This window comes from Colobus angolensis, unplaced genomic scaffold (assembly GCF_000951035.1).
Source record: "Colobus angolensis palliatus isolate OR3802 unplaced genomic scaffold, Cang.pa_1.0 Scaffold210, whole genome shotgun sequence".
In the NCBI taxonomy this organism is placed as follows: Eukaryota; Metazoa; Chordata; class Mammalia; order Primates; family Cercopithecidae; genus Colobus; species Colobus angolensis.
Window position 1 is genome coordinate 3713979 of NW_012115267.1, and position 21335 is coordinate 3735313.

Genomic DNA, 21335 nt, shown 5'->3' on the forward strand with positions numbered 1-21335 from the left:
GCTCACTGCAAGCTCCGCCTCCGGGGTTCAGGCCATTCTCCTGCCTCAGCCTCACGATTAGCTGGGATTACAGGCGCCCGCCACCTCGCCCGGCTAACTTTTTTGTATTTTTAGTAGATACGGGGATTTTACCATATTGGCCAGGCTGGTCTCTAACTCCTGACCTTGTGCTCCACCCACCTCGACCTCCTAAAGTGCTGGGATTACAGGCGTGGGCCAGCATGCCCGGCCCTAGGATTTTTAACCTCAACAAAAATTAAGGAAAGATATGAGGAAAGAGAAAGGGAGTGAGCAAAGGACATTTTTGCAGCATGTTTATGATCTTGAGAAAATGGAAACAGCTGGGGTGTGCGGCAAATGAAGTGGGGAAAATGACAACAGTTCATTCAACCTCACGATCAGATGCTGGCAGCCCCTCACAGGTTGCTGCAAACAAAACAGGGAACGACAGGAAAAAGATAACCGTGATATGTTCTGCTAAAAGCAGGTCACAAAACAGGATGTAGATAATGATCCCGTTTTGCTTTTTTACAAAAAAAAAAAAAGAAAGAAAAAGAAAAGGCCATGGAAAATTACATATCAAGAATGTTCAGAGTGGCTCTCTCTGGATGATGGTGTTGGAGTTAATTTGTATCTTTCCCTCTATTTTCTGAATTTCCTATATCAAAAGCAAATTGATTGTGTGAAGGGAAAAAGAATATTTAATGCGATTCCTAAAGGGCTCGGCCCTCCCGGCATGGATTGAGCGCTGAAAGGAGGGTTCTGTCACCTCTTTTGTCCTGATCCTTGCCTTTTCTAATGTTGCTCAGTGGCATGCAGAGGTATTTACTTTAAGTAATTGCTTGTCTGTTTTTAATATCACATTTTGAAAAGGTGTTTAGACAACATGAGTTTGTTACTTTGTGTTTAATCCAAATCCTTCAGAGGTACTTAAAGCAAAATGTAAAGTCCTCTCATCCCTTTGTGAATTTCAGTCCCCAGAAGTCTCACTGTTAGCAGTTTGATTTTTACCAAAAATGCCCAAGCATTTTCTTTTCATCTGCAAATGTGTTAATAGACTCCTTTTTTTAAATTTCACACAACCAGGATTATATCATACAAAACATTCTGCAATTTACTCTTTCACGTAACGGTAACATATCCTGGGCATTTCACTTTGCCAGTTCAGATCTCTTTTATCCTTTTACTAACTTATTTACCTATCTATTCATTTGCTTAACTAGATTTTATTATTATACAAGTTATCCATGAATATTGTTTTCAAAAATTTGAACAGTCAGAAAAGGTATAAACTGAAAACTCAAAAGTTAGCCTTCCCTGCCACCACTGGTGTGCCCTCCTCAGACGCAAGCGATGCAGCAGCTTTTGTGGGTTTGTTTGTTTTATTTCTGAGACAGAGTCTCATTCTGTCGCCCAGGCTGGAGTGCAGTGGCATGATCTCGGCTTGCTGTAACCTTTGGCTCCCTGGTTCAAGTGGTTCTCCTGCCTTAGCCTCCCAAGTAGCTGGAATTACATTCACCCACCACCATGCCTGACTGGTTTTTGTATTTTTAGCAGAGACAGGGTTTCACCGTGTTTTTCTTAGAGACAGGGTTTCACCATGTTGCCCAGGCTGGTCTCAAACTCCTGTCCTCAGATGATCTGCCCACCTCGGCCTCCCAAAGTGCTGGGATTACAGGGGTGAGCCACCACACCCAGCCGCAGCTTTTGTTTTTAAACATCCTTTTCATTACAGTTACAATTTCAAGAAATACTAATGCCAATATCTCTGAGCTAAATACACTGACAGATGCAGAACACACTTCATCATGCCATCTCTTTTCTTACCTGGCTTTCACCTGCACACGCCCCTCTCCATTTCTAGATTTTTATCAGCTGTTTTGTATCCTTCTAGTGATTGGTTTTATGACTTTAAATAATATATTCAAATGTTTATGTCTCAATTCATTAGCTTTAGGCAGTATCTAAAGTTGACACCTGCCCACCAACACTGCTTTCAAATTCACATCTTACTTTTTTGTTATACTATTATTTTTACATATTAAGGCTTATCATATTTATATTCTGGCCAGACATGGTGGCTCACACCTGTAATCCCAGCACTTTGGGAGTCCGAGGCAGGTGGATCACCTGAAGTCAGGAGTTTTAGACCAGCTTGGCCAACGTGATGAAACCCCGTCTCTAATAAAAATACAAAAATTAGCTGGGCGTTGTGGCACATGCCTATAGTCCCAGCTACTTGGGAGGCTGAGGCAGGAGGATCATGTGAACCTGGGAGGTGGAGGTTGCAGTGAGCTGAGATTGTGCCACTGCACTCCAGCCTGGGTGACAGAGCAATATCCTGTCTCACAAAAAAAAAAAAAAAAGAAAGAAAGAAAAAAAAAAGAATTATATTCTGTTGTATTCAGTGCTTATGTAATTTTACTGTGTTTCATCAGTAGTACTCAAAACTTTTTCGGTTGAAAATCAGGCATTACAATAATTTAACTATGTAAATATTATTCTGCAGAATCAAATAGGATAATTGCATACATAGAGAAGGCCGTCTGATACTATGTCATTAAAATTTGCCATTTGAAGGAGAAGTTCCCAAATATCAACGTTTTATGAAGCCTCTTATTTTCTGTTATGTGCTTGGCGGTCACGCTCAGCTAACCTTATTTCATATAACTCATGTTATTCTTATTTGTAGTTTTGCTAGAGGACATCCGAGTGTCATTTATTCTCCCCTGTATATGCATGCTTGCAAGGGGCCTTTCATTGTCCTTAAGGCTTACTGTGGATATCTAGACAGGAATAAGCTTTTTCTACCAGGCTGCAAAACTCAACACACCAAAGCCTATACAAAACTCAATACCCTTCAACGGCTTGCAAATGCTCTTTTTAAAAAGTCACCTCTAAGGAGGTGAAATAACATTCCACAAAATTCACCCATTTGGGGCACAATTTTGCATTTTTGCAAATATATACACTTGTATAAACTCCACTACAATCAAAATGGAGAACATTTTCAACACCCCAATAAGTTTCCTTTAGCCCCTTCCGTTCACACCCCTTATGCTACCTCCAACCACTGATCTACTTTCTAGAACCACAGCTTTGCCTTATCTAGAATTTTCCTTTCTCTCTTTCTTTCTTTTTTTTTTTTCTGCAATAGAGAAGAAGTTTTACTGACACAAGCCTAGCCCCAGACAGGAGAACTAGAGTTGTCACTCAAATTAGTCTCTCCAAAGGTGTGAAGGTCAGGACTTGTATGAACAATTTGGTGGGCAGGGGAATAGAGAATGGATGTTGCTGATGGCTTGTAAATGAAATCACAGTCGTGTGAAAAATGGCCCTCGTGAGTGAGTCCTCCTTTGGGTGGGGCCAGAGGACCAGTTGAGTCATGAGTTACGAGTTTGGGTGGGGTCCATTGGTTACCAGTATGCACAAGTCTGGGTGTAAAAAAAAAACTCTCAAAAGACCAATCTTAGGTTCTACAATGTTATCTACAGGAGCAACTGGGGAAGTCAGAAATCTTGTGACCTCTGGTCACATGACTCCTGAGCAGTAAGGGATTATAGAAACTATGCCTACATTTTAGCAGAATTCAGGTCCCCCTACAATCCTATTCTTGTGGCCTTTCATTAGTCTTACAAGGGTGATTTTTGGTCCCTGAGCAAGGAGGGGTTAGTTTTAGGGAGGGATTATTATCATCCTTGCTTTTTCTTTGAGACAGAGTCTTACTCTGTCACCCAGGCTGGAGTTCAATGGCGTGATCTCAGCTCACTGCAATCTCTGCCTCCCAGGCTCAGGTGATCCTCCCACCTCAGCCTCCCAAGTAGCTGGCACTACAAACACATGCCACCACGCCCAGCTGATTTTTGTATTTTTTGTAGAGATGGAGTTTTGCTGTGTTGTCCAGGCTGGTCTTGAACTCCTGAGCTTGAGTGAACTGCCCACCTTGGCCTCCCGAAGTGCTGGAATTACAGGCGAAGTGCTGGAATTACAGGCGTGAGCCACCACACCTGATGATCATCCTTGCTTTTGAGTTAAAGTATAAACTAAATTTCTTCCAAAGTTACTTTGGTCTATGCCCAGGAATGACCAAGGACAGCTTGGAGGTTAGAAGCAAGACAGAGCTGGTTAGGTTAGATCTCTTTCCCTGCCTCAGTTATAATTTTGCAGTGGCAGTTTCAGAAGCTGTAGCTTCAGGAGTCCCTGTAGAACCGACAGTGGCAGTTTCAGAAGCCGTAGCTTCAGGAGTCCCTGTAGAACCGACAGTGGCAGTTTCAGAAGCCGTAGCAAAAACCAATCAAATATAGGGTCGTCGGCAGAGGCTCAGAAACAATGGATGAGGCTGGAATCTAATGACAGATGTGCTATAGCTGTTTTGCAACATAATTTTTCTCTCTCCAGTTTATTTTTACTAAAGACAAGACCAATTTATGTGCAAAATAAGTTTGCCTTATTATACGTTGCCTAATTATTTACATAAAGTGCAGCAAGAATAATTATTGGCCATATAGGCTCTTCTTTTCTAGCTGGCTTTGCTGGAATTTTTTTCATAAGGAATCTCAGATGAGACCTTTTAAAAGTCTGTTGAGCCCAGCCAAGGATTTATTTGTGCCTGTAGATACTTGTATGAATTGGGTGAATTCCTTTCTTTTTGAGGTCCCAGCATAGCTTGGAGTTCCTGGGCCTGTCAGAAAGTGACATTCTTTATTTGCCACAGGTCAGGAATCCTGTGCAGGACAAGGTATGAGGCCGATTTCTCCAAGGGGCTTTCATCAGCTCTATAGGTCAGCCTCGATTTCTTAAAGCAATCGGAAAACATGTCATTTCAGTCAAAGCTTTGGTAAAATAACCAGTGTCTCCAGCTGTGTCTTGCTACAAAAGAAAACTGATTCTTACTGAACTTACTCAAATAACTATATGGCCATATGTTAAAAATACTCACAGATAGTTTCCAAATTCTGGAGAAGGCAGGTAGAGAGAAAGAAATATGCTCTAAATTTTGTTTACAGGAGTATATTTTGCTCAATTGTTAAAAGTTGTAAATAGCTCAATAGAAGTTTTCTTGACTCTGAAAAAAAAAAAGAATTAGCAACATTTTAAGCAAAAAGTCAAAAAGATTATTCCAGTTACTGAACATTTTGGTTATTTCCAGCTGGGAACTAATTAATATGAGTAACAATGCTAAGAACATGTATGTCAAGTCTTTCTGTGGCCATATGTGTTCATTTCTCTTTAATAAGCAACAAGAAATGAAATCTCTGGGTCACAGGATAAGAAGCCCCCAAATTGTTCCCTAAAGTTGTTGTTTTGTTTCACCTTACCATCCGCGTCATGTGAGCATTACAGTTTCTCCATGTCCTTGCCAACATTTGGTATGATCGGTCATCTAATTTTAGCATCTGGGTGGTTGTGTGGTGGCATTTCACTGTGGTTTTAGTTACCATTTCCGTAATGACTGACGATACCAAACACCTGTTCGTGGGTTTGTTCGCCATTCAGCTGTCTTCTTTGTTCAACCGTTTGTTAAATTGAATTTTTGGCTTCTTTTATAGAGTTTAAAAGTTAATTATGTATTCTCATATCAGATACATGTTTTTCAAAAATGTCCTGCCAGTCTCTGGTTTAACTATTTCTTTTCTTAATGGTGTTTTTAAAATGCAGAAGTTCTTAATTTTGAAAAGTCTAATTTATCAATTTTTCTTTTATACTTTATGATCTTCTAAGGGAATAATCTCTTGTAAGGGAGTAGAAGACCATATTTGTATTCTTGTGACTCATATTCTTTATATCCTTTGTGACACCAAGGTCACAAAGATTTCCTCCTATGTTTTCTTCTAAAAATACAATGTACCTCTTTAAAGCAGCTTTTAAGATTGTTTTTATTTATCATTGGTTTTCAACAATACTATTATAATGTACCTTGGTATGGTTTTCTTCATACTTGGGGTTGATATTCTTGAGTCTTCAGGTCTATAGTTTCTATCAAATTTGGAATTTCCGTTTTCGGTTTCTTTAAGTTTCATAGTCTTTCTGGTACCCCAGTTACATGTTTTCTGACTGTGTGCTAATTTCTCCCCAGTCACTATTGTTGCCGTTCACCTTTTTCTCCTTGTGCTTCACTGTGGGTAGTTTCAATTGCATTGTCTCCAAGCCCACTGACCCTCCTTCTCAGCACCTAATGTACTATTCAACCCATCTAGAGTTTTGTTTATTTGTTTGTTTGGTTGGTTTTGAGACAGAGTCTCACCCTGTTGCCCAGGCTGGAGTACAGTGGCACCATCTCGGCTCACTGCAACCACAGCCTCCCGAGTTCAAGTGATTCTCCGGTTTCAGCCTCCCGAGTAGCTGGGATTACAGGCACCTGCCTCCACACCCAGCTAATTTTTGCATTTTTAGTACAGATGGGGTTTCACCATGTTGGCCAGACTGGTCTCAAACTCCTGACCTCAAGTAATCTACCTACTTCGGCCTCCCAAAGTGCTGGAATTACAGGCATGAGCCACTGTACCTGGCCATGGTTGTTTTTTTCCCCCCTTTTATAAAAATTTTAATATTTATTTATTTTAGAAATCTCACGCTGTTGCACAGGCTAGAGTGCAGTGGTGTGATCTTGGCTTAATGCAACCTCTGCCTCTCAGGCTTAAGCAATTCTCCTGCCTCAGGCTCCCGAGTAGCTGGGGTTATAGGCGCGCACCACCATGCCCAGCTAATTTTTTTCTTTTTTTTGTATTTTTAGTAGAGACAGGGTTTCACCATGTTGGCCAGGCTGGTCTCGAACTCTTAAGCTCAAATGATCCTCCCACCTCAGCCTCCCAAAGTGTTGGGATTACAGCCGTGAGCCGCCACTTCTGGCCTCTCTTTTTTCTTAATTTCAGATATTGTATTTTTTTTTTTATTTTTAGCAGATCCATTTAATTTTTTTATGTCTTCATTTTCTCTCTCTTCATTGTCTTATTGCTTTCAGTTATATATTTGAACCAGTTTACTTTGTCATTTCTGTTTTAAGGCTCTAGGCTACTAATTACAAAATATGTGCAATTTCTGCTTATGTTCCTGTCAATTAACTTTTCCCCTAGTTGAGAGTCATGCTTTTCTGTTTCTTTGCATGCCCAGCAATTGTTATTGGACGACAGGCGCTGTGAGCGCTGAATATGATTTGAGAGTGCTGAGTATTATCGTGTTTCTTTAGGGAGTGTCAGACTCGGATGTGGCACACTGTTAAGTTACCTGTGGATAAAATTGTTTTTTGAATAAGAGTTCTGTGTCTTACTGTACCTTGAGCAAGTCCTTAATCGTCAAGGAGCCTGAGTTTCTTCATCTGTAAAATGGGAAGGGGTATGTCTGCTGTCAGGGCTACATATAATACATGAAAAACCTGTAGTATAATGCCCTAGTATAACGCCCAGCCTTGAGTCGGAAGGGGTACTAGGCACTGTGCCAGCATCGTTAGTATTCATGTTTCCATGTGAGAGACAAATCCTGCAACAGTTTTATGAGTTAATTTCACATCTCTGCCTTTCTAGCAGGACATCTGTGTCTCTAGATCCACTCAGTAATTACAGTCGACCCAAGCATGCTAAAGGCCTGAGACCTTTTTCTTTTCTTTTTCTTTCTTTAACATTTTCCAATCTCGTGTTTGAAAGCATAAAAGAGAACCATTCAGTCTAAATGTTGTCCCGCACCCTCAAACCCGATGGAGGTGCTTCTCTGTGCACGCTCCCTTCTTACACACTCCATCTCTGGATTCTGCCAAGGAAACATTGGAGAAATAGCTCCAAAGGATTGAACGATGGCCAGAGCCTTTTAAGAGAGGTTCAAGTCGTGACCAGATGTGCATCTGGGTAAGACACGTGTGAATCTCCGTGGGAAAGATCAAGGTTTTGAAGTCAGAGATGTGGCTCAAATCTCTGTTCTGTGCTTCAGTTTTTGCCTGTCTGCCAGAAGAGGAGGAGGAGGATCGGGATGGGGAGGGGGAGGCTCTATCTAGCTTACAGGGTCCTTGTGAGGTGCATGTGGGAAAATGCTTTGCAGTCTGGAAAGTACCACAGAGGTGTGAGTTATTATAGAAAGGGAAGTTACTTCCCTCTGTCAAAAAGCTATGCAGAAATATACTAATATGTAAGAAATGTTTGTATAGAGGACAGAAATAATTCATTTCATGGAGAGACAAGAGCATCACTGACAGTAAAACTGCGGACGTTATTTATGGGAGACTCAAAGGAGGGAACGAACGCTCCGTGTTGGCGGACCTGCCTTTCAATCCTTGTCACAAGTCGTGCTCCAGAAGCTCGGCCAATTGAAGAAAGGGTCTCCGTGAAGTGGGGTTCATGACCTGCCTGCATCAGCCTCATTGGGGGCATTGTTTTTAAATGGAGATACCAGCACTGCTGGAGCTGGGGCTGGGAGTCTGTAAACTCCCCCGCTGGTTAAAATGCAAACTGAGGTTTCAGAACGATTGTGCCAAAGAATTATAACTGACTCCATTAGGAAGTAATGACCCATGATTTGATTTCTCATTTAATTTTTTAAAATGCAAACAATGCAGAAAGTTAAAAATTGAAAAATAGATTAAGGCCCATAGTCTCATCAATACAAGACACAACTGTAGTTGGATTAACATTTTGGCATATCGCTAACATGTTTTAATAATCGCTGCTGTGAGGGTTTTTAAACATAAATGTACATGGTGTCCCCCCAAAAAATTTACTCACATAAAGGAATTTTATCTGTCCCCAGAATTACCTAATGAATTTCAAGCTTCTCTGTTAGCGGAATCAAATGTAGGTGACTCGATAAACAAGGGTCTGTCTTTGACTTAACACAGCTTTATAAAAATGCCTTCTTCCTTCCTTCCTGAAGGTCTGCTCAGCACCCTCAAACTTTTCATCACCTGAAAATTTTTTCTATTAGCTTTACCACAATGGGGGGAGGTGAATTTCCACAAAAGATCTTTTCCCTTTAAAAAATTGAAATGGCCACATAATTTCTCCTCCTAAGTGTGCTGAAGTACCTAAAAGTCACAGGTTGGCATTGCTAGGTCACCCCTTTGCAGGGGCCACACGTGCCCAAGGCCCTTACACACCCAGCCAGGTGTTACAGAGCAACATCTCACCATCAGGCTCTGTGCTAGTGCTGGGAAAAGATTCTGCTGGCCTTTAAAAGTATTGCAAAAGGAGGCCAGATGCAGCGGCTCGTGCCTGTATCCATCCCAGCACTTCGGGAGGCTGAAGCAGGAGGATTGCTTAAGTCCAGGCGTTCGAGACCAGCCTGGGCAACATGATGAAACCTCATTTCTACACAAAATTGTTTAAAAAATTAGCCAGGCATGGTGGCGCATGCCTGTGGTCCTAGCTACTCGGGAGGTTGAGGTGGGAGGGTCACTTGAACCCAGAGTTCAAGGCTGCAGTGAGCCATGATCACACCACTGCACTCCAGCCTGGGTGACAGAGACAGATCCGAAAAAGAAAAAGAAAAAGAAAGAGAGAAAGAAAGAGAGAGAGAGAGAGAAAGAAAGAGAGAAAGAAAGAAAGAGAGAGAAAGAAAGAAAGAAATAGATATTGCACAAGGCATTAGCGATGAATGATTGTAGCACACGCTCTACAACCCAGCAATGGAAAAGCTTTGTTTTCTGAACGTGTTTTCTATCTTCATGTCTTTGGTAAAACACCTATTTCTCAAATACTACCCAACCCTGGTGGGAGTATGCCTGTTATTTTTTTCTGGTGTTCCCAGTTTCTCATCCTTTGCTCTTTCAACTCCCAACTAACAAACGTGGAAGGAGTGATGGAATCAGAGTACGCCTACTTTGTAACCCCTAATGGGACTTTTAAATGTTGGTGAGGAACTTGTCAATGGAGGAATAGGGACGCCTGAGCCTGAACCTATCTTAGCATCACTAAAATGGTGCAGGTAGACACTGAGCCTCCTGGTAGATTGCAACATGGAGCACAGATCACCCCCTCGACAGTATCTCTACCAGGAGGGGATGAGCTTGAATCTAATGGAGCCTACAGAGGTAACTCTATGTATAAGAAATACGAGAGGGAAGAACAAGTGATGAACCATCACAAAGACGCAAAATCCAAAATGGAGAACATTCTATAGGATTGGCCTTTACAAATCAACGGCTTGAAACCAACCAAAGTCAGAGCAGAAGGGACTCCTGTTTAAAGGAAACCTAAGAGGTTGAGTTATGTATGAACCTTGTTTGAATCCTGAGTAGGACAAACTAAGCAAGAAGCTATTTTTAAGACAATTGTTAAAATTTGATTATGAATTGGGTTTAATGGCTAAATGGTTAGATGATACCATGGAAATACTGCTAGTTTGTTAGATGTGATGAAATAACATTGGCGTTATGTGAGCAAATGTCTCCAGGCTTTAGAAACAAATGCAAAATATGGGGTGGTGAAATGACTTCTTCACTACATTGATTTCATGTTGTTTCCAAGTTTCATTCATTTAGAGGAAACAAAATGATATGATATAAAATGCTTCAACCCAGAAAACTATTTTAAAGATAATTATTGAATCTGGGTGATGAGTGTAGAAGAGTTTCTTTTGAGACAGAGTCTCACTCTGTCACCTAGGCTGGAGTGCAGTGGCAGGATCTCAGTTCACTGCAACCTCCACCTCCTGGGTTCAAGCGATTCTCCCACCTCAACCTCCCAAGTACCTGGGATTATAGGCACATGCCACCATGCCTGGCTAATTTTTGTATTTGTGGTAGAGATGGGGTTTCACCACGTTGGCCAGGTTGATCTTGAACCCCTGACCTCAAATGATCTCCCACCTCAACCTCCCGAGTGCTGGGATTACAGGCATGAGCCACTGTGCCTGGCCAATATTCTTGACTTTAGTATATTTTGAAATGTTTTATAAAAAATAGTTTTAATCTAAACAAATCTATTATAGCCATCCTTCCCCGGTCTGGCTAGCATTTTGTCCCAGGTGGAAGTAATTTCTTTTTGCTGAGCTCACAAAACACTTTACCCAGGCGCCGCTTTGGTACAGAATCGTGCCCACTCTGAACTGATGGTATCGGGTGCGTGCCTTTCCTCCTTATTTTCCTGTGAGAGAGGGCACCATCCTTGTTTCAAGCCCATACCTTCTGCTGTGCCTGACCTAGTTCATGGTTGACAGCAACTGAATGTTTGTGGCTGAATGAACAGAAGAACCTAGGAGCTAAGAGCCATTATCGGGTGTTTCAGGTTCACATGTAGAGAGGTCAGTATTGGGGCAAAGGTGAGGAAGCCTCATTTCAGTGGTGGTGTCCTGAGTTGAGACACAAAACATGAATTTCAACTCAAATTCTTTGGCCCCTTCTTTAATTCAGAGCCTTAGGTCAATCATTGTAGTTTCTTCATTTACAAGATGGGTATAGTACTGGTGGTTTGTACCGGGAGGACTTGGAATCCTGGATGTTGGCGAGATTCTCTACATGGGATCTCACATGAGCAGCTGGCATGGTATTTTGGTCACGACACCCAGGGTGAGCCCCAGCTTTGCCAGTAGGTTCCCCTGTTCTACCTGGATGCTACCCACCTATGTCTGGCAGGTCATGTCAGAAAGGCAAAGCTTCCAGCACATAACATGGCAAGGCTTCCAGACACAAAATAGCAAAACTATTTTGCCACAGGGGAGATGTCAGGGAATCTGAACTATCCCCCCGCAAGGGACATGGAGCCTCAGGCAAGGCCACACCTGCACTTATTTTGTGCAGAGGGCTCGAGCAGCCCTGGAGACAGCAACACCCTCCAGCTGCCAGCTCTGCCACCTTCAGCATGACCTTAGCGAGCCACCTCGCCTCTCCTTCTTCTGTGGTAAAATGAGGATAACTGTAATCAATTTATCGAGGCTATCATGAATATTTTTTTAAAAAACTCATCTATCAAGTGCTTTTCAACCATGACATGCTAGCCAAGTGCAAATAAGGGGTTTCTAGTTTCTCTGTTTTTAGTTGTTGCCTCCACCATACCCTCTGTTTGACTGAAGCTGTGTTTCAGGCTTTGAGCATCTCCCCAGGCAAACATTGACTGCCCTGCTCCGGTGAAAGTCTGCATAGAGGGCCTAACTGGTTTCAAATAAACAAACAACTCCCCTTCCCCACTTCCCCTCCTCTTGCTAACTCCCCTGACTAGACACACATGCACACCATGCACATGGATGCTCTCTCACACATGCATATACAAGTGCACACATAGACACACACACATATGTACACACACATATTCAAGCACATACACGTGTGTATTCACACGCATACTCTCTCACACACACACACACACACACAAGTGCACATAAGTGTGCATGCTTCCTCTCCCACTCTCACAAGCATACACAGACTCACACCCTCCCCACAATGCAGCAAAGCCACCTGGAGCCCTGACCAGTGTGTACTGCATTTTGCCTCTGTCTGGACTTCTGCACTTCCTGGCTCCACCCAACCTGAAACTGCTGGGTGCAGCCCAAGCACCAGTGACAGCCCTGGTTGTCACATGGCCCCTTGAGTAACCCAGGTCTCCAGTCAAAGCCACTGGAGTAGGGGGACCCATAGAGATCTTAGGTACTCGTGAGAGCCATGGAAAATCATCTGCACACACACTGCTAAGAAGTCAAAGGACATAGAAGTGTAAGTAGTGGGTCGTTTAATCTTAGGAATTTTACTTTCTGTCCGGTTCTTTGTTCAATAAATTGAACAAGGAATGTTCAAGTATTTTGTTTCGGTGGACACAGGTGTTTGCCAGGAAGCTTAAAGCCAATGGCAATATGGCTGGCCAGACTAAGAAAGACAAGAGGGCTGGTCACCTGGGCAGATGCGGAAGTATGAGTCTACTGGGAGCTGCTGACCGCTGGCCCTTCGTGGAGCCAGGGAGGCCAGCCCTGGCTGGCCACTTAACGATCATTGTCAAGAACTGCAGGCTGGCGCTGGCTCCAGGCCTTGTCTTACGCCCCTCTGTTGTCGGGCAAATCACTCACATCTTCCTTTTATTTTTCTGCTCGTATCGATAATATATGCTTAGTATTAAATAATTCAAGAAATATATACAATTACAAGAAAGAAAGTCAAAGTCACATGAAGTCCTATATTCCAAAATAAAACAGTATTTACCATTTAGAAAATATTTTTGGGGGCCCTGCTTTGCATTAGCACACACACAGTTTTTTAAGTCTGCTGTTTTTTTTGTTTTTTGGGGTTTTTTTTTTGCCTTACACCACACCTCTGTTTTGTACTCTCCCTTCCTCTAACAATAACCACAGTAAACAACTTGGTGTTCATCCTCCCCAGCCTCTTTCTGTGTAATATGCAAAAATATCTACACACCTGAATAGAGGTTTCTTTTCATTTGGTGTTTGCAAATATGGGATTCCCTCATGCACCTCTTTGGGTCTTGCTTTTCTCATGTAACAACATGGTACTGAAATTCCTCTTGACCTCACTGGTAAAGATTCGGCACATTTTTTTTTAGTAGTTGTATGAGAGATTTGTAGAGTGTACATTTATTCAACAAGTCGTTAATTGCTGGGCAGTTACATTGTTGTTTTTTGTTTGGGATTTTTTTGGTGGGGGGAGGAGATTGTTTTTCCAACTATTACTACAACAAATATTTTCATCTCCCACATATGTCTGTATAATGATGTTTTATTAACCTGTGATAGTCCAGAGTGGGACTGAAAATCAAAAGGTATGTGTGCTTTTTAATTTTGACAGAATTTAAAAGATTGCCCTCTAAAAGAATTTAAAAGATTGCTTCTCCCAATAATATTTCTTGTTTTGTCTAATAAATATTTATTAAGCCCACACTCTGTGTCAGATATTGGTTTAGCAATTTGGATTCAGCAATGAATAAAACAAAGATTCCAGCCTTCACAGAAGATCACTCCTAGAAATGGAGTGCAAAGGAACAAATGAAACAATAATTATAAGAAACACTTTACTATTTGGATTTGTGTTGCACTAACTTCCTATTTCTTATCTTTATACATTTTTCTATTGAATGGATTATATGCTGCAATATGCTTCTTGTCAAAATTTTATGAGCTTTGTATATATTATGAATAGACATTTATCTGATGCTTTGCAATCTCTTACCCAATCTATTGCTTATCTAAGGACTTCATGAGTAGTTTCTTATACCATCTAATTTTTTGTTTTGTTTTGTTTTGTTTTGAGACAGAGTCTCGCTCTGTCGCCCAGGCTGGAGTGCAGTGGCACAATCTCGGCTCACTGCAAACTCACCTCCCGCGTTCACACCATTCTCCTGCCTCAGCCTTCCGTGTAGCTGGGACTACAGGCGCCTGCCACTGCACCTGGCTAATTTTTTCTATTTTTAGTAGAGACGGGGTTTCACCATGTTAGCCAGGATGGTCTTGATCTCCTGACCTCGTGATCCACCCATCTTGGCCTCCTAAAGTGCTGGGATTACAGGCATGAGCCACCGCGCTGGCCACCATCTAATATTTTTAATGTTTACGAATTTGTACATTTTTTTGTTCTCTCTTAGCTTCTGGCTATTCTATCTTTGTTTGTAGTTGTCTCCAAACTCTAGGTTATGTACACAGTTTCTTACATTTCTTTTAATTACATTTTCGTTTTTTATTTTTTTCAGTCGTACACCTAGAATTTATTTTTTAATATGGTGTGAGGTAGAGGTTCAATTGTATTTTCCTTAAGCTAAATAGCCATTTTCCTAATATCATTTATTAAAATAAACTATCCATTTTCTACTGAATTAAAATGCTATCTTTTTCACATATGCAGTTCCTATATTTACCAAAATCTGTTTGTATGTTTTTTATTCTGCTCTGATGATTGTGGTCTACTTTTATTATTCCAATTTCATGCTGTTTTGATTGCAATCTTCTATTTTGTAATTATAAAGCTAGGTTAAAACTTAATTTAGTCATGTAAAGCTTCAGATGATTTTATCCAATTACAAATTATAATTTTAATTAAAAGAACATCCAATTTATATTAGGAACAAGAAAAACATCACAATCAAAAAAGAGAACAGAGTATAATAATTACAAGACAATACTACCTAAAACTATGGCAACGAATTGGAAAATGTAGATGAAATTAAAGATCTCCTATAAATCATCAAAATGGCACAAGGAGGAGAAAAAATGGAAATAGATCATTCCTATAGAAGACATTGGAAATGTCTTTAAAGATTCACTATTTGAAAGGGCCCCAGACACAAATGGCTTCATAACTGAGTTCTATTTAGCCTGTGAAAAACAGACAACTCCAATGTTATGAAACCACTCAAGACCGTAGGAAGAAAAAAGAGAGAGCTCCTCAATATCTGTTACAAAGCTAGCGCACCTTAATGCTAATGCCTCATAGACAAATCTCCTTTGGGAATGTAGATTCTCATTCCAAATAAAATATTAGCAAATAGGGCCGAGTGTGATGGCTCACACCTGCAATCCCAGTACTTTGGGAGGCTGAGGTGGGAGGGTCACTTGAGCTCTGGAGTTTGAGCCCAGCCTGCATGACATGGCAAAACCCTGTCTCTACCAAAAATAAAAAATTTAGTAGGGCATGGCAGCACATGCCTGTCATCCCAGCTACTTGGGAGGCTGAGGTGAGAGGATCACCTTAGCCCGGGAGGCAGAGGTTGCAGTGAGCCAAGATTAGGCCGTGGCACTCCAGCCTAGGCAATAGAGTAAGACACTATCTCAAAACAAATAAAATAAAATAAAACAAAATAACTAGCAAATAAGAATCCATCTGTGTGCCAAATAGACTAATATGCTGTAATCAAATAACTTTTTTCCAGGAATGCAAGGATGTTTCAATAACAGAAAATTTACCAACATAATTTATTCCATTAACAAATTAAAGGTGAACATATATCATATTGATAGATATTGTATAGGCACCTGGTAAAATTCAGTAGCCATCCCCAATACAAATCCATCATCTCTTTTTTTTTTTTTAGATGGAGTCTCATTCTGTTGCCCAGGCTAGAGTGCAATGGCATGATCTTGGCTCACTACAACCTCTGCCTCCCACGTTGAAGTGATTCTCTTGCCTCAGCCTCCTGAGTAGCTGGGATTACAGGCCTGCGCCACCACACCTGGCTAATTTTTGTATTTTTACTAAAGATGGGGTTTCAGGCTGGTCTCGAGCTCCTGACCTCAAGGGATCTGCCTGCCTCGGCCTTCCAAAGTGCTGGGATTACGGGCATGAGCCACCATGTCCAGCCAAACCCATAATCTCTTATCCAAACTTCTGAAACCCTAAATCTCTGAAAGCTAAAGTGATACTTGTAACCCTGGCACTATAATTGGTGGTAAAGCTGATCTGAGCTCACATAAAGAAATACTTACATATAAAAAGTGTCATTCTTTAAAACTGTAAATTATTATGTGTTCTGTATGCAACGCATACTTAAAAAAACATATTTGTGAATCTTTTGCTTCTGTGGCTTAGTGTCCTATATCCAAAATTATTATAGTGTTTTCTTTTTCAAGGTGGGTTTGAGGAACGGTGACATAAGGAATGTGCTTTCAACTCTCTGGAAGAAATGCATGACTGTGTTTCACTTAATCAAAGACACCACTGATAGGAAGGCTAGCATTTAATTTATATATCACTAAAAGGGGAAAAAAATGCTGCTACTAATTATACTGCAAAGCATCCTCCATTGTGAGACACCTCCCAGTTCAGAGATATTGAAATGTGAAAAAAAGGTGCATCTTAGAATTGATGAAATATGGTGCGTACATCCAAAGGAAATCACCACTAACAACATGCCCTTCCAACACACGTAGGGATTTGGGTGCTTCCTCTCTATGATGTCTGCATCTCAGGGAAGAGCCCGGTGTGGTGTCGCAGGCCTGCAATCCCAGCTACTCAGGAGGCTGAGGCAAGAGAGTGCTGTCCAGTCTCCAGTCAGACTGGACTCCAGAGCTGGCTCTGCTCGAGCCAGTTGTTTGACTCTGAGCAAGCTCCTTAACATATAAATAGCAGCCCCTGGAATGAGGATGCTGACAGTATGATGGTGTTGATTGCGTCAAAAGGGCCTTTCCCACATCTGTCATCCTAAAATTCTTTACCAAAGAAAAAAACCTGACCACATCTTTCCCGCTTTAAGGAGACTCCCACTGTTACTGCGAAGCCACAGCTGGGCCTGGATGCCTGTGCTCTCAGTCTGTCCTAAAGGTATATGGTGTCTCACCCAAAAATCTGAGTGAGAGAGAGCCTTAGCCATCTTCTAACAAAGCCCCTGCTGTTTACCGAAGAGCTAATGGGGTTGGAGAGAAAATGTCACTTTCCCAAGTGACACAGCCAGTGACAAAACGAAGACTAAACCCAGACACATTGGTGGGCTCTTTCTAGAACACCACGTGGCCTCCTGCTCAGGCTCCTGTCCCCTGAGGACCGGGATCCACCCCAGCGGTTTCTGGCGGTTGTCTCTGGTCAGATGATTTCTGTGTCCTAAATGCAGTGCTTTCTGGTCTATGGGCTCCTGAAACAAGATGGACACACATTTAGCTCACCTACCTGCTTCGACCCACGTTCTGACTTCCACCCCACCTTTCTAACCGGCATCCCAGAAGGAGCCCTCTGGGCAGAGGATCTGAGGCCCCGCTCTCTCATGTCCTCCATCTGCTGTGTGTCTCCGACAGGATGGGGCTAGTGAGCAGCAAAAAACCGGACAAGGAAAAGCCGATCAAGGAGAAGGACAAGGGCCAGTGGAGCCCCCTGAAGGTCAGCGCCCAAGACAAGGACCCCCCGCCACTGCCGCCCCTGGTGAGTGATTGCCCACCACCCACCAAGAGCAGATTTCTTTCTTCCCTTATGCCTTCATGTCCACATCTGTAAAATGGGTATAGCAAAAGTACCTTCCTGACAGAGATGTAACGATCTGCAATGTATAAGCAGGTGTGCCATGCAATATAATATGCACAGGACCCGGCCTGGTTAGCTCCCAATAATTCTTAGCCAGATCTCATTTCTCAAGGGCAGCCTTGAAGAGAAAAATAAATTTAAAAAGGTCAGCTTGGGGAGAGGGTGTCATAAGGAAGGATCCCAGTATCTAGCGGCAGCTACTGCCTCTCTTCTCCCCTATGTGGCATTGCCGCTGGCATTCCAAAGAGCCTGCTTTCCTGGGATAAGCATCATGAAACAGGAGGGTGCCTGTCCTCACCTCCCGAGCAGCAGGTTCTCAAGTTTTCCTGGAATCCTATGGGCATTTTAAATGAGGAAAACTTTCCAAAGAAAAAAAAAGTGAAATTTCAAGTGAAAAGGTCTTATTGGTGGGGAATGCATTTTCCTTTCCTAGTCGTGCAGCTTGATTTGTTTATAAAGCAGTTAGCACCCTTTGATGGCTACTGCATGTCTGAAGACACTTTTTTTTTTTTTTTTGAGACAGAGTCTCTCTCTGCTGCCCAGGCTGGGGTGCAGTGGTGGGACCTTGGCTTACTGCAAGCTCTGCCTCCTGGGTTCAAGTGATTCTTGTGCCTCAGCCTGCTGAGTAGCTGGAATTACAGGCACATGCCACCACACCTGGCTAATTTTTGTATTTTTAGTAGAGACAGAGTTTCACCATGTGGCTAGATTGGTCTCGAACTCCTGACCTCAGGTGATCCACCTGCCTTGGCCTCCCAAAATGGTGGGATTACAGGTTTTAGCAACCGTGCCTGGCCCGAAGATACATTTTTAGATGATTCTTTGTGCCCCCTACTCCCTGACCATTGACCCCCTTTTCATTTGGGGCAGTTGGCAGCCATGCCTGGACCCTCTCTCCTGTGCTATCCGCACTTCCACGTGGTCATCTCTTTATCCTAACAGGGACCTGATGGGGAGACGGGGATTACTAATCCCGCTTCCTAGATCAACCCAGGCATCCTGCCTATCTGTGTCCCACTTCAGCGCCGGGCTCGGTGTGCAACCACAAGATGTTTATTGAATAAGTAATTGATCAAATGGGGAAACTTGGACTTAGACTGATTGAGTAATTTCCCCAAAATTATATGATAATAAGTAGTAGCACCTGGAATTTTTTTTTTAACTTAAAAGAGTCACCTAATATGTATATGGAAAAAAATATAATTACTCATTATTCCACTATGTAGAGTGACCAGAGTTAGCTCTTCAGAGCTCCTGCCTCGAGACCCTTCTTCAGTGTGTTCGTTCACGTGTTCCTGTTTTTAATAGAAACATACGTGCCTATCATTTTGCAAAATGCTACTTCAAAATTGTGTTCAATAAATATGGAATTAAGAAAAGAATATTTGTAACATATGTCAGGGTGAAAGAGCACAGCAAAGTGTACACTTGTATGGCCACCTTCCAACTTCAGACAGAAAGAGACTTGTCCCTTTTAATCTCCCTCCTCCCTCCTTTGTTTGTACCCCTCACCCCAGGCCCCAGCACCCAGAATCTGTTTATCATTCCTTAGCTTTGCTTTTTAATATTATCACTTCTGTATTACCCCTAAACAATACTTAGTTTCATTATTCATGTTGTAACTTTAAGTCAACTACATCAAACAGCACATATGCTTCTGAGACTGGGGTTTTGGCTCCGTGTTATGCATGTAAAATATATCGACGTTGATGCACGTGGCTGTAGCTCATTAGTTTTATTGCATAAGTATACTGTAATTTGTTTATTCTTCTGTCATGAGGGTTAGTTCCATGTTTTAAAATTGTTTATGTTTTGGCTGGGCATGATGGCTCATGCCCGTAATCCCAGCACTTTGGGAGGCTGAGGTGGGTGCATCACTTGAAGCCAGGAGTTCAAGATCAGCCTGGCCAACATGTCAAAAGCCCAACTCTACTAAAAATAGAAAAATTAACTGGGCATGATGGTGGGCACCTGTAATCCCAGCTACTAGGGAGGCTTAGGCACGAGAATTGCTTGAACCCAGGAGGCGGAGGTTGCAGTGATCCAAGATCACACCACTGCACTCCAACCTGGGTGACAGAGCGAGACTCCATCTCAAAAGAAAAATTGTTTATGTATTATTATTTTTGCTAGGAACACTCTCGTACACGTTCCCTGGTACACATACGCAAAAGTTTCTCTACAGGATACATACCTACAAATACGCTTGTCGAGTTTTGGGGAAATACGCTTTTTAAATATTTTTTCTCGTCAACAAATACCCATTTACAATTTGACCTTGTAATGGCAGAGCCAGGACGTGAAGCCCAGGTGATTGGGCTGTCCCTTATTGTCCACAGCTGCCTCTTCACACCGGGGCGTCCCGCATTGCGGTCAGGGAGAAGGCAGCAAAGGGCAGGGTCTGAGGGTGGTGCTGGTCCCTGGGTACAGAGTGGCCCTGTGCAGCCCCCACAGGCAGCTGCCTCTCCTCCTACAGTAGGTCCCTGGAGATACCCTCGCTGCCCCGCTCAGCAGTCTCATCCCCCCAGGCCCCACCCACGCGGCAGGGACTAAAATAACTCAAGTGTGTGTTTTCTACCCGAGGTTGTCTTCAACCACCTTACTCCTCCACCGCCCAGTGAACACCTGGAAGAAGGTAAGAAGGGTGGTTTGGGAACCTGAGGCTCCACAGCCCTCTCCCCCAGGTCGCAGCTTTGTGGAGCTGGAACAAAGACAAGTCAGGAGCAGCTTGAGGGCTGGAGAAGAGAAAACAGGGAAGCTGAGCGAGGTCCCAGCTCTGTGCCCCTTGGGGGTCTCTTCAGGAACCAAGAGCAAGTTTCTTTAGTATGCCTGAGCCTGGGTGGGACTTTTAAAAAATGGAAGACTTTACAAACTGTAAACAAGAACAAAAACAAGAGTCCCAGGGAAGACACACAGCATCATCAAACCCAAGCGTTCAAAGATTCTAGCTCCCGAATGCAGAAGGTTGGGCCAGTGGCCCCAGGCCCTCGCCTCCAGCCCCGGTCTGCCCCTGTGGAGGGCACCTTCTTGTTTGCTGCTCCAAGCCACTTCGAGAGTCCCACCGCTGACCATCTAATCACCCACGCCCCCTCCCTAATCCCCAGACTCCACTTTATTTTTATTTTTATTTTTTTGAGACAGAGTCTCGCTCTTGTCACCCAGGCTGGAGTGCAGTGACCCGATCTCGGCTCACTGCAACCTCCACCTCCCGGGTTCAAGTGATTCTCCTGCCTCAGCTCCTGAGTAGCTGGGAGTACAGATGCACACAACCACACTGGGCTAATTTTTATATTTTTAGTAGAGAGGGGGTTTCACCATGTTGGCCAGATGGGTCTCTGCCTCGACCTCCCAAAGTGCTGGGATTACAGGCATGAGCCACTACGCCTGGTCCCCAGACTCCACTTCTGCTCCGGTGGGCTGACCTGCTGGGTACCATAGGGAATGAGCTCGGCCTTTCTGGGCCAGAGGCTCCACC

The 21335-nt window shown here is 42.8% G+C and overlaps 1 protein-coding gene across 1 annotated transcript in view; it reads left to right on the forward strand.

The window, feature by feature from the left end:
- The window catches only part of BLK (BLK proto-oncogene, Src family tyrosine kinase), a 71855-nt gene that overhangs the window by 31983 nt on the left and 18537 nt on the right, over positions 1–21335 (forward strand). The window contains exons 2-3 of the mRNA XM_011942844.1: positions 17638–17761; positions 20444–20495. Coding sequence (XP_011798234.1) covers positions 17639–17761; positions 20444–20495 — 175 coding nt within the window. The 5' untranslated portion in view covers position 17638. The remainder of the gene's footprint in view (positions 1–17637; positions 17762–20443; positions 20496–21335) is intronic.